Here is a 12,753-nt window from a genome sequence, read left to right on the forward strand (position 1 = left end):
TTCTACATAAAGAGTAAGTAATCCCAGCACTTTGAGAGGCGGGGGCAGGAGAATCACTTGAGCCCAGAAGGTTGAGGCTGCAGTGAGCTGTGATCACACCACTGTATTCCAGCCTGGGTGAAAGAGCAAGACCCTGTCTCAAAAATTAAAATAAAATAAAGACAGTTTTGTCCCCACATCCCTCCAGGCTGGAATCTCAGGGAAGCAGGTGGTTGTAGTGGAAGGATCCAAATAGGTGGGCTATTGGGGCTGGGTGTGGTGGCTCATGCCTGTAATCCCAGCACTTTAGGAGGCCAAGGCGGGCAGATCACTTGAGGTCAGTAGTTTGAGACTAGCCTGGCCAATGTGGTAAAACCCCATTTCTACTTAAAAAAAAATTAGCCAGGCATGATGGCGGGTGCCTGTAGTCCCAGCTACTCGGGAGGCTGAGGCAGGAGAATCGCTTGAACCCAGGAGGTGGAGGTTGCAGTGAGCCAAGATTGCTCCACTGCACGCCAGCCTGGGCAACAGAATGAGACTCTGTCTCCAAAAAAAAAAATTAAAAAACAAATGGGTGGGGTACTGGAGAAACTGAAGAGATTGGAGCTGGTAGTCCACTTTCCCTCTAGGAAAGGAGGAGAGGCCTTGCATTTGGCTTGCTTCACACTACCTTCACCATGGTGCTAGAGCAATGGCGTTCAGTGGCTGAGGTAGCCTGATTGGGCATCCTGAGATAACTGCTGCTTCTCAGTAGCCTGCATGTGACATATGTGAGAATCTACATGTTTACATATTGCCCCAGTAAGTAACATTGGAGATGGTAAGCAGTCTGGTGAGCTAGTAGAGCTAAGGAACCATAGCTTATGAGGGTTTTACAACCAGAGGTAAATTGCTGGAACCCTGAATCTCCGCAGTGAGGGCTGGCCTGGTACCACAAAAAACCAGATGAAACCCGCTTCCCCTTAGTGAGGACCTACAGGTGTCATGCAGAGCTGAGGTCTCATTTTCCTGACCTCCACCATCAGGTCATATGAACACCTTGTACAATCAGATACTGTCTTGGGAAGAATCAAGAGAAGAGAGAGGAGAGACTAAACATTTTCCTAAAGGAGACCAGCTTCCTAAAACGTGCAATTAAACTTGAAGAGTCTAAGATACTTTTTTTTTTTTCTTTTTTTTGCCAGAATCTTACTCTGTCGCCCAGGCTGGAGTGCAGTGACACAATTTCGGCCCACTGCAACCTCCACCTCCCGGGTTCAAGCAATTCTTCTGCCTCAGCCTCCCGAGTAGCTGGGATTATAGGCGCCCGCCATCATGCTGGGCTAATTTTTGTATTTTTAGTAGAGACGGGGTTTTGCCATGTTGGCCAGGCTGGTCTCAAACTCCTGACCTCAGTTATCTGACCGCCTCAGCCTCTCAAAGTGCTGGGATTACAGACGTGAGCCACCATACCTGGCCTAAGATACTTTTTATTGATAAATTTAAGCTCACATTGTCTTCTCTTTTTACCCCGTCTAATAGTAGGGTGGGGCTTCTTTCTTTTTCTTCTTTTTTGAGACAGGGTCTTGCTTTGCTTTTTTTTTTTCTGAGACAGCGTCTTGCTGTGTCACCCAGGCTGGAGTGTAGTGGCACAATCGTGGCTCACTGCAGCCTCAACCTCCCTTGCTCAAGCAATCCTCCTGCCTCACCCAGTTAATTTTTTAATTTTTTGTAGAGACAGGGTCCCACTATGTTGCTCACGCTGGTCTCAATTCCTGGGCTCAAGCCATCTCCCTGTCTTGGTCTCCCAAAGTGCTGGCATTACAGGCATGAGCCACCATGCTGGGTCTAGGGTGGGGTTTCAAGCTAAACTAGATCAGTTATAGATAATAAAGAACAGCCATTCTTCCTGTTCATCTGAGAGTCAAACTTCTTTTAAAAAAACTCTAATATAGATACTTTGTGCTTCCAAGTAATCTCATGGAGAAAAGCTTATTTCGTTTATTTATTAATTCAGTAATGTGACTACCCGACATATGCTAGGTACCGGTGGCACAAACATCAATTATGTGTCATTCTTGTGCTCAGAGAGCTGGGTTCCTAGCAGGCTAAATACACTAGTGAGCAGGGGCTCACACCAGAAATAAGAGGGCTCCCATACAGTTCCATACTGGGTGCTTTGGGAGAGGCATCTCCCCAAGGGTTTGGAAGCATCCAGGAAGGCTTGCTGGAGAAGGGAGCTTCAGAACTGAGTCCTTAAAGGTAACTAAAAGTTAGCCAGGAGAAGGAAGGGGAGGAAAGAAGACGGGCTTTCCAGACACGGGAAGAAATATGCATGTCTAATTCTGGGATCTGCAAATGGCTTATTTCATTAAGTTAAAGATTGGTGTCCTCTTCCCCATCCCCAACCCCAAATTTTAACTTCTCTGAAGTCAGGATGCACCTAAAAACCTATGACATCTTATAATGTTTAATCTTGGTGATAGATAAAGTAAAGGTGCAGCTTAAAATATCCTAGTGTGAATGAAGTTTATTTAAGTTTGGGGGCCCCTCATTTGCCTGGGGCCTTTCCAAGGCGTTATGCTTAATTTTGTAATTGTAATTTTATGTTCACCTTCTTGGAACGGGTCCCCCAAATGGTATGAGCTTCAGGCCTTGAAAATCTACATCTGCAATATCTCTAGTGTGTTTTAGAAGATTGGTAATTCAGTTGGGCTAAGATTAGTGTTTGTAATAAGGAGAGGATGTGGGAAGGGGAACAAGGATGAATGATGAGAGACGAGATTTAGAATCCAATTTTAGTGAAAGATAGACATCCATTCTTCTTGGGAAAGAAGCCAGAAACCTCAACTCCTGCCTGTCTCCCATATGCCATGTCCAATCTAGCATGAAGTCTTATATACTTTTATGACAGAGACTCCTACTTCTCTTTTAAATTTTTCCCTCCATCTATAAGTAGTAGGACTCTAGTGTAGCCAAGCACATGACTATCTTGAACAAAGACTGTCTTTTCCAGCCTCTCTTGCAGTTAAATGTGGGCATGACGCTGAATTCAAATGTATGGTGTGTCCCTAGAGTATCCTTAAATGGAAATGGTGTCTCATTTTCCCTCCCCTTCCTCCTCCCTGCTAACTGGAATATGAACCTGATGGCTGGAACTGGAGCAGCCATCTTGGATCATGAGGTGGTCTTAGGAATGGGAGCTGCACATGGTAGAGCGAAATAGAAGCCTGAGTCCCTTGCACTGTGGAGCACTATATTGGCCCTGTATTGCCTAACTCTGGACTTTCACTTGAGAGAGAAATACACTTTTATCTTCATATTAAGATACTATTTTTGTTGGTTTTCTGTCATTCACAAATAAAACCATTTCTAATTGATAATTCACTTTGCTGCAAGTCCTGATGACTTGCTAATCAGTGTTAGTAAAATTTCTTGCCTGGCCTTTCGAAAGAATCTATTAATTGATGTCTCTATATTCACTCATATCTGCCTCAGCCTCTTTCCAATTAGTTTTTTATACAATAGCCAAAGTGATTGTTACAAAATTGTCACACATGCCCCCTTCAATCTTGTCAGTGGATTCTCATTGTTCTTAGTGTAAATTTATGTAGTTAAAATGGCATGACTCCTGTATGGTCTGGGCCCTACCTATCAGTCCATCTTCATCACATACCCTGTTCCTTCTCACTCGCTATGCTTTCACCATACTAGTCTTTCAGTTTCTCACCTCAGGGCCTTTGCATGTTCTGTAGCTTTTGCCCTAAATGCTCTTCCTCCCCTCCTGTTCCTTTGCCTCTCTCCATCAGCCCTCATCTCAACTATCTGTTCTTCAGGGAAGGTTTCCCTGTTCTACATTATATCCTCCTCATTCTCCCCATTATATGCTCTCATAGCTCCATATTTCTCTTTCTTTCTCTCTCTCTCTCTCTCTCTTTGAGACAGTCTTATTCTGTCACTCAGGTTGGAATGCAGTGGTGCAGTGAGTCTCAGTTTGCTCCAACCTCCATTTCCCAGGTTTAAGCAGTTCTTGAGCCTCAGCCACCCAAGTAGTTGTGACTACAGGCGTGCACCACCACACCCAGCTAATTTTTCTATTTTTAGTAGAAACGGGGTTTTGCCATATTCCCCAGGCTGGTCTCAAACTCCTGGCTTCAAGTGATTGGCCTGCCTCAGCCTCCCAAAGTGCTGGGATTACTGACGTAAGCCATCATGGCTGGCTGCCCATGTTTCTCTTTTTAACAACACTTGTCATAATTCTGCTTTTATATTTTGTTCACGATTCTTTGGTTAACATTTATCTCTTCCCTGAGATACTAAGCTCCATAAAAACAAGGATATGTCATTTTCTGATTGTTATTGTATCCCTAATTGTATTCTAGAGTGTCTGGCACATATCTGACACTCAATAAACATTTTCCGAATGAGTAAATGAGGGAAAATCAGAAGTTGAGTCATGAAGAAGTGAGTATGCCAGACAAGGATCTTGGGAACTTTGTCCTCAAGGAAATAGAACATGACAATCAAGGGTTTTTGGCAACGGAGTAAAGTACGTGCTGTGGAAAAATCATTTTTGCTATCACTGTGCAGAATATATTGGAAAATCTATGCTGGAACTAGAGAGACAAGTTTCAGTGGCCATAGCAGATATCCCAGTGAGAAATGATAGAGACTCTAGTTAAGTTTGTATTAGATCTTGTTCTTTTTGAGAATTCTTCAAAGTAATTCAGTTTGGGTCTCAGTTTTCTCCACAACTGGTTTGGGATTTGGCTTTCATGTATTGGTTAGTGAATTATGCTCATTCATCATCCCAATATGTTGCTGCTATTTTATATTTCCTGTTCTTGTTTTTGTAGACTTATGTTTTTAATCTCTTTACTGTAGTTTTAGTGGACTTGAGAAGGAAGAAAAATTAGATGTATGTGTTTAATGCCACTCTAACTTGGAACTTCCTACATTTTCATTTCATTATAAAAATTCTTGTTTTTTTATTGTTGTTACAATAAAACTGCCTTCCAGATTGGCCAATATTTTTGTTAAGTAACAATATCAAATGATGGCAAAACTGTGGATGAAAAACTGGGAATACAAATTGGTACATTTCTGGAGAGCAGTGTTTTTACAAAATCTTTAAAATGTACATTTTTTTAAAACCATAGTTCCACCTCTAGTAATTTATCCTAAGGAAATACTTTAGCTGTAGGGATGTTCATTGCAGTGTTATTTATAGCTATGAAAAATTGTCCAACAATTGAGAGCTGATTAAATTATATACTTTCACAAATCAGATATATAGTAATTAAAAATTGTGTTATAGAAGCAAGCTTCTCAAACAGTGCTGCTCCAGAGACTACGTGGTCATTTGCCAAGGAATATGTGAGGCCATAGGACAAACTTAGTTCATCTTTCTCATCACGAATTTTACTGGTGATTTAGGAGTGTGACAGAGGCTACTAGTTACCTATCCCAATGTCCATTCTCTTTCCTCCTCAGTAACAACACTCCTGATTTGTAGCAGGGTGTGTTGCTGCTCATGAATAATAAGACTATATATCCCCATTCTCTGATATAGCTAGATGTGGCTTTAGGATTAAATGCAAACCAACGAGGTGTCAATGAAGTGTTATGAAAGACTTTCGGGGAGGCCACGTTGATGGAGCTGACTCACAGGGTTGAGACAAGGGAGTGACCATTTAGCTACTTTCTGTACTTTTTAAAAAGCTTCTGTGTGGTTAAAAAAGTTTTTTAAAAATTATTCTTAAAGTGGAAACAAATACAGGTTCAAATGTTTGGCTAATTTTAATTTGAGGAGTCCAAGAAGAGGAGAAAAGGAGGGGGATGTGGGAGGAAGTGGATGCTTTATTTCTAAGAGAATCTTGGATAAGCAATGCTGATTTTCCTCTATGATTAAGTCCAATCTGAAAAGGCTGACAAGTCTCGTATAAATTGCTTGTGGTAGAGACTCCTTTTTTTGTGTTTTCACTGTGCCTATGGTTATTTCATTTTGTAGAACCCAAGATACCCGCCCTCCTCCTCCTCCTCCTCCTCCTCCTCCTCCACCTTCTCCCAAATTTGCCTAAGATGTAATAGGCAGGGTTTCAGGATTTAGAAACGATGCACGTAGATTTCAGACTGCGCCTCTCTCTGACATCAGAAAACCTACATTGCCTAAGGCTGGGACAGAGTTGGCCCCAAAGTCTACATGGAATTTGCCGGCGGAACAGCAATGACCACTGGGCCACAGCGCCTAAGACGCCCGCTGGGTACCAATCCTGGGAGTCGGGGGTGGTGCGAGTCGGGTCCCCTCCATCCCAGGTCTGCGTAGCCAATAGCTCGGGACGGGAGCGGGAGGGGCGTGGCGTGTCCTGCAGGCGGCGCCGTGATTGGCACGCCGGCTCCCGCTGCCCGCGAGGCTGCCCTAAAGTCTAGCTTACGAGAACCCCAGGCGAGTGCGGACCTACAAAGTTTGTCCGCTCCGGGGCACCGTAGTGGCTTTTACCCTGGCCGGGCGGGCTGGGCTCAGCCGGGCTGGGCTGGGCTACGCGGCTGGAGCCGGGCTCTAGCCAGAGCAAGACCCTGATGGCTGCGGTGTTTCTGGTAACGCTTTATGAATACTCGCCGCTTTTCTACATCGCGGTGGTCTTTACCTGCTTCATCGTGACCACCGGCCTGGTATTGGGATGGTAAGTGTCTCAGGGGTGAGAGACGAAGGGGCGGACACCGCCAGAGTGGGGTCGCGAAGAGCAGCAGGGGGCACAGGAGCCGGAGGGCCGCGGGCCGGAGGACGTCGGGGATTCGGTGTCCCCGGGTGCCTAGGACTCCGACTTTCTCTGGGAGGAAAACAAGGTGGACGCTGCACCTGCGTCACTGCCCTGCATCACCGTTTGGTCCGCGTCGCTGGGGCATCTTGAGGTGGTACCGGATTGGGGTGTTGTACTCAGCTTTGTTTCTAGGCGATAAAGCACCCAGGAAGGCCTTGGGCTTGGGCTTGGGCTTAGTGTTGGGAGAAAGTGCTTCTCTAGTAGGCTTCTGTCCCGGATTCGGGCCTACTGTGTGTCCTGGATGAGTTAGTCACCTGTGCTACAGTGCACAGACTGGACAGTAAGCGAGGTTAACAGTTGTGATTCTGACCTGAATGGAGCCCTTAGCCTCAGATCTTTCAGAGTAACTTGTAACTGAACTGTTACCGTTTGACAATTTAATGGTTTCTGTATACATTCCACACCTTTTGAAGTAATATTTAGTCGATAGAATTGTAAAATCATGCTTTTAGAGCTGGAAGAGACCTTAGAAATACGTTACACCGAGGGTAGGACAGTTGCCTATTGGGACAAGGAGAATGGTCTGCTAGATAACCGCTGAGCAATTCTTCTAGCCTAGAGGTTCAATTTCTCTCTTGAGGAGATGCTATTGTATCATGTTTAGACAAGCCTTGTAAATAACAGCGAGTTGAAACTGTATAACTAGCCCACAACAGTTTTTCTAGGCTGCAGCCTCCAAAATCCCTTTGAGAAGATAATAATTACAAAAAGATCAAACAGCAGTTCTAAGTGGACAACAGCCATGGTCTGAAGAGGTCAGAGGGGACTCTGTTGAAGAGGGACATGAGCTGGATTTTGGAGAATGAGCATTTTGAAAAATAAATGGAGTTAAATGTATATGGTAGGGAAGAAAAGGCATTTCAGAGAAGACAGCATGAGCATAGGGGCAGAGAACATGTTAGTGAATAAAGAAGGCTACGTAAAACGAGTTTTAAAATAGCCTTTGGTCACATATATGTGATTGAATAAAGAACACGGGCCCTTGACAGTTTCTGAAAATATATGCCATCTTTAGGAAGTGACCAAAGTTTTAACATGTCCACACTGCTCCTCACCCTACCAGCAATAGAGCATAGAATTCCTTGCCTTGTAGGTGGGTGAGGATTGAAGATACAAATTCCTTATATCTGGGGGTATGATTGGAAAACAAAGACCAATCTTACACAATTGGTTATTCTTGACCCATCAGATTTTATTGCTAATGTTCATTACACAAAAGTTTGTAATTGGAATTAGGAAGCTGTTGCCCATGTGAGAAAAGCAGTCTTAACACAAGATTTTTAAATGACTATAATGTTAGTGTTATTCTCTTAATGAAGCATAATTTTCCTCCACTAAGGAAAATAGTAACTAGTTGATAAATGCCTTATGTGCTTTAATTTTTATTTTAAATAGGCCAACTAATTAGATATCTTAGATATCAATCTTTAGTATTGGGAAGAGGGTAGTCAGGAGCCTCATGTTTGTAGTGGTTAACAGACAGACTTTGGAGTCAGACAAACATAGGTTCAAATCCTGGCTCTGCCAGCTTTAAGACCTGGTTTGAAAATTTAACAATTGTCAAATCACCCCATTTAGGTAAGACTTTTTACAAGAGTGGAAGCCCATGTAATCATAGAATGTTTGGAAGTCTGGGCTAAGCACTGCTGAGGCCACAAGACCATGTAAATCCAGTCACTTCCATCCTAATTTAGGCCTAACCAGTCATCTTGTGCCTAACCCAACCATTCTCTCCATCTGAGTTAGCTTTGCCCATGTAGATAAACTTTTTACTATGTTTATTTGCTAACTTAAGCCAAGGCCACGTATTTATTGACTAGAAATGATGAAAACTTGGACACCATCTAAATCTCATAAAAACATCTTTCTAATAGTACCAATAGTACCCCAGTCAGAAGGGTAAACTAGTTAATACGCATGTTTTTCACCCTTGTCATTGTTTTGTTTTGTTTTAACCTCCCATAATACCATCTCTACTGTTCATGTGTTTTCTATCATGGTTTTTCCCTTAGTACTGCTCTGAGTTTTTCACTGTTTGCTTCTTTCCACTGTTTGCCATGTCTGCCTGCACTGTGTGGGAGTGGAGAAAAAACAGGAGCATATGATTATTAGAATCCCAATAGCAATAGCAAAGAAGCATGCAACTGGAAATATAGTATTTTTCTTTCTCCATGTGGTGGTTTCTGTGATCTCTGATAGCTTCCTCCAGGCACTGAGCACAAAGAAGCCCAAAAGTCCATTTACGTCCTTTAACAGTTTCAAATAATCAGGACTGCGACTCCAGTAGCTACTCCTGGCCTCCTGTTGACCACATTTTATTAAGCTGTTGACCTCAACTTCATACCACCCTCTGCTTTGTGAATCTAGGGCAGAACTCTAAACTACATTTCTTCTTTGCAAGCTGACTGCCTATTGGGCTTTGCCAACAAGGGAGGGAGACTGGAAAGCTGGAAGAGGATGAAGGGACTTGCTGCTTCCTGTTGATTCCTTTTCTTGTCTGTCACTTGCCATAATAGTGCCTCACTCTGGCATTAATAGTTGGTCCCACTTGTTCCAGTTTATGCTTTCCTACTCTGCTAGAATCAGCCTTAGGCACTCCCTTAAAGATACCAGTATCCTTTCCTCAGACCTGAGTCCTGAGCTCCATAAAGTCTCCTCCACATTTCTAAACTATAGTAAATTCTCTTTATTTTCTTTTCTCTGTTCCCTTGTCCTAGGAGTGATAGCTGCTTCCTGCTGTTACTGCTTCTTATCACATAAGTAGTAACTCAGTGTCCTCTTTTTGCCTTTTCAGTTCTTCAACATATGGTTAACATTTTTCATATGAAAATTTCTCTTGATGTTGATGCTGGCAACTTTAAAAATCAAGTCAAATCTCTCTGTTAAAATAACGGATGCATTTTCAGACTCCTGCCTGGACCCTGACTGATAAAGAAATTGTCACTAAGAATGGGATCCTGGTGAGAAAACTTTCAAAGATAGAATTTGAGGGGGTCTGTTTGGTAATTTCTTTAGCTCTTTGCCAATGGGAAATAATCTAGTAACCCACAACATGTAGTGGCATCACAATCAAATTGATACATTTGGTTGATTGTGATAAAATTATTTCTGAAGCTGTGTGCTGGAGGACCAAGTGGCTAAAGTGCTTGACTGTTAACGGCAGTAATGACTACAGGGACTGAGGGAGAAGTGAGATAGGTGCTTCTGTGTTCACTGGAGCACTAACAGAAAGAAAATGACAAACTCAGGTCTTCAAAGTGTTAGATCAGTCAGGTCTTAGAGAATCAGAACGTTTCTATGGTTCTAAAGCACTTTATTTTGTGTAGCCACAGAAAGACTTGCTAAAAATTGAACACAGTTTTATTTTATTTTATTTTATTTTATTTTTGAGACAGAGTCTTGCTCTGTCGTCTGAGCTGGAGTGCAGTGGCATGATCTTGGCTCACTGCCTATAATCCCAGCACTTTGGGAGGCTGAGGCAGGAGGACTGCTTGAGCCCAAAAGTTCAAGACCAACCTGGGAAATACGGCAAAACTCGGTCTCTACAAAAAATAGAAAAATTAGCCAGGCGTGGTGGCAGGTGCCTGAACACAGTTTAAACTGCGATAATAATAGAATTACCTGGCCTTTGTCAGTGCCTCATTTAGAATATTGTTTGGAAAGAAGTAGAACCCTGAGACTTGGAATGGGGACATCTAGGTAGACATGGACAGAGCTGAGAATCTTGAAAAAAACTCCAGTCACTCTGAGCCTCCATTGTTGACAGAAGCTGCTTACTTTCGAAAATTAGCCTTCTCTTGCTTGAAGATCCTGTAATAACCTCACCTAGGGCAGTTGCTTTGCAAAGGGCTATCCACACTTAAGAGCTACCTCTGTTATCTTGTCGTGAGGCCCAGATCTCTGCATGCTGCCTAGTATAGGGACAAAATCTGATCTGACTAGAAATAGTCTATCCTTAAAAAGAATTGCAAAATTTTGCTAATTTATATCTGTGGAATCCTGAGGAATATATGTGAGGATGGATTGTAAGCCGGAGAATAGAATGTAACACTAGATCAGATCATATTTATTGATCTGGGTATACTCTCAAGAAATTCTGCATCTAAAGCGTTAAGTCATACTTGTTTGTTTGATGGAAACTTGGACTCATTGGTGGCCTGTATTTTATAATGTTGAGATTTCTGTTATTGTTGTTGTTGTTTTTAAACATTTAGGTTCAGAGGTACATGTGAAGGTTTGCTACATAGGTAAACTCGTGTCACGGGTTTGTTGTACAGATTATTTCATCACCCAGGTGTTAATCCCAGTACTCAATAGTTATCTTTTCTGCTCCTGTTCTTCCTCCCAACTTCCACCCTCAAGTGGATCCCAGTTTCTGTTGTTCCCTTCTTTGGGCTCATGAGTTCTCATCATTTAGCTCCCGCTTATAAGTGAGAACATGCCATATTTGGTCTTCTTTTCCAGGAGATGGAACAGAAATGTTTAGTGCCTTCTAATTTCCCTGTAAGTACTGCTTTATCAGCATTCCCCACATTTTGACACATATGTCTTCATTTTTATTCGGGTCATAATTTAAAATAATTTCCCTTTTGATTTTTTTTCTTGACCTCTAAGTTATGTAGAAGTTTGTTATTGAGTTTCCAAATATTTGGAAATTTTAAAGATATTTCTGTTACTGATTTATAATTTGATTCCATTGTGGTTAGCATACTTTTTATGATTTGACATCTTGTAAATTTATTGAGACTTGTTTTATAATCCAAATATATTCTCTCTTTGGTAAATGTCCTAATGCACTTAAAAATAATATATATTCTGCTATTGTTGGGTGACTTTTTTTTTTTTTTTTTTTGAGACAGAATCTTGCTCTGTCACCAGGCTGGAGTGCAGTGGTACGATCTCGGCTCACTGCAACCTCCGCCTCCTGGATTCAAGCAATTCTCCTTCCTCAGCCTCCAGAGTAGCTGGGACTACAGGTGCGCACTGCCATGCCCAACTAATTTTTTTTTTTAATTTTTAGTAGAGATGGGGTTTCATCATGTTGGCCAGGATGGTCTCGATCGCTTGACCTCATGATCTGCCCGCAATGGCCTCCCGAAGTGCTGGGATTACAGGTGTGAGTCACCGCGCCCGGCCGGGTGAGATGTTTTATAAGTGTTAATTAAGTCAAATTGGTTGATAGTGTTATTCAAGTTTTTGATGTCGTTACTGATTTTCTATATATTGGAGCTATCAATTATTGAAGTTGTGGGAAATATTAGAATTTCTGACTATAATTGTGGATTTATCTATTTCTCTTGGCAGTTGTATCAGTTTTTGCTTTATATTTTGAAGTTCTATTAATAGGTACATAAACATTTAGGATTATTTTGTGTGCATGATGAACTGACCCTTATATCACTATGAAATGGACCTCTTTGATCCTAGTAATAGTCTTTGCTCTGAGATCTACTTTGTCTGGTGTTAATGTAGCCACTTCAGCTTTCTTTTGATTAGTGTTAGCAGATACATCTTTTTTTCATCCTTTTACTTGTAAACTCTTTTTGTCTTTTTATTTAAAGTGGGTTTCTTGTATGCACCATATAGCTAGGTCTTATGTTTTTATCCAATCTGATAATCTTTGCCTTTTAACTAGGGAGTTTAAAACATTTACATTTAATGTGATTATTGATATTGTTAGATTTAATTCCACCATCTTGCTATTCATTTTTTGTTTGTTTTGTCTGTTCTTTGTTTCTTTTTCCCTCTTTTATTTTACTAGTCTGTTTTTTCTTTTTCCCTTGTTCAGCCCTCATTTACATTAGTTAAATAATTTATGTGATTCCATTTTATCTCCTTTGTTGGTTTATTAGCAATAACTTTATTTTAGTGGTTGCTTGAAAGTTTATAATGTATCTCTAACTTATCACCATCTACCTTCAGGTAATATTTTAAAGAGATATAAGAAAAGCATTATAATTCCTCACGTAGTTAC

At 41.6% G+C, this 12,753-nt stretch overlaps 1 protein-coding gene across 4 annotated transcripts in view; it reads left to right on the forward strand.

Moving 5' to 3' along the window:
* Positions 1 to 6,319: 6,319 nt before the first annotated feature.
* The window catches only part of CGRRF1 (cell growth regulator with ring finger domain 1), a 29,364-nt gene continuing 22,930 nt past the window's right edge, over positions 6,320 to 12,753 (forward strand). Inside the window, exon 1 of one of the 4 annotated variants that reach the window (XM_054449312.2) lies at positions 6,320 to 6,641. In XM_054449312.2, coding sequence (XP_054305287.1) covers positions 6,538 to 6,641 — 104 coding nt within the window. In that variant the 5' untranslated portion in view covers positions 6,320 to 6,537. Of the gene's footprint in view, positions 6,642 to 11,831; positions 11,918 to 12,753 lie in introns of those variants that run through there. The other 3 variants (XM_054449313.2, XM_063651604.1, XM_054449315.2) reach the window with 3 other exon arrangements.

Source organism: Pongo pygmaeus, chromosome 15 (genome assembly GCF_028885625.2).
Source record: "Pongo pygmaeus isolate AG05252 chromosome 15, NHGRI_mPonPyg2-v2.0_pri, whole genome shotgun sequence".
Classification (NCBI taxonomy): domain Eukaryota; kingdom Metazoa; phylum Chordata; class Mammalia; order Primates; family Hominidae; genus Pongo; species Pongo pygmaeus.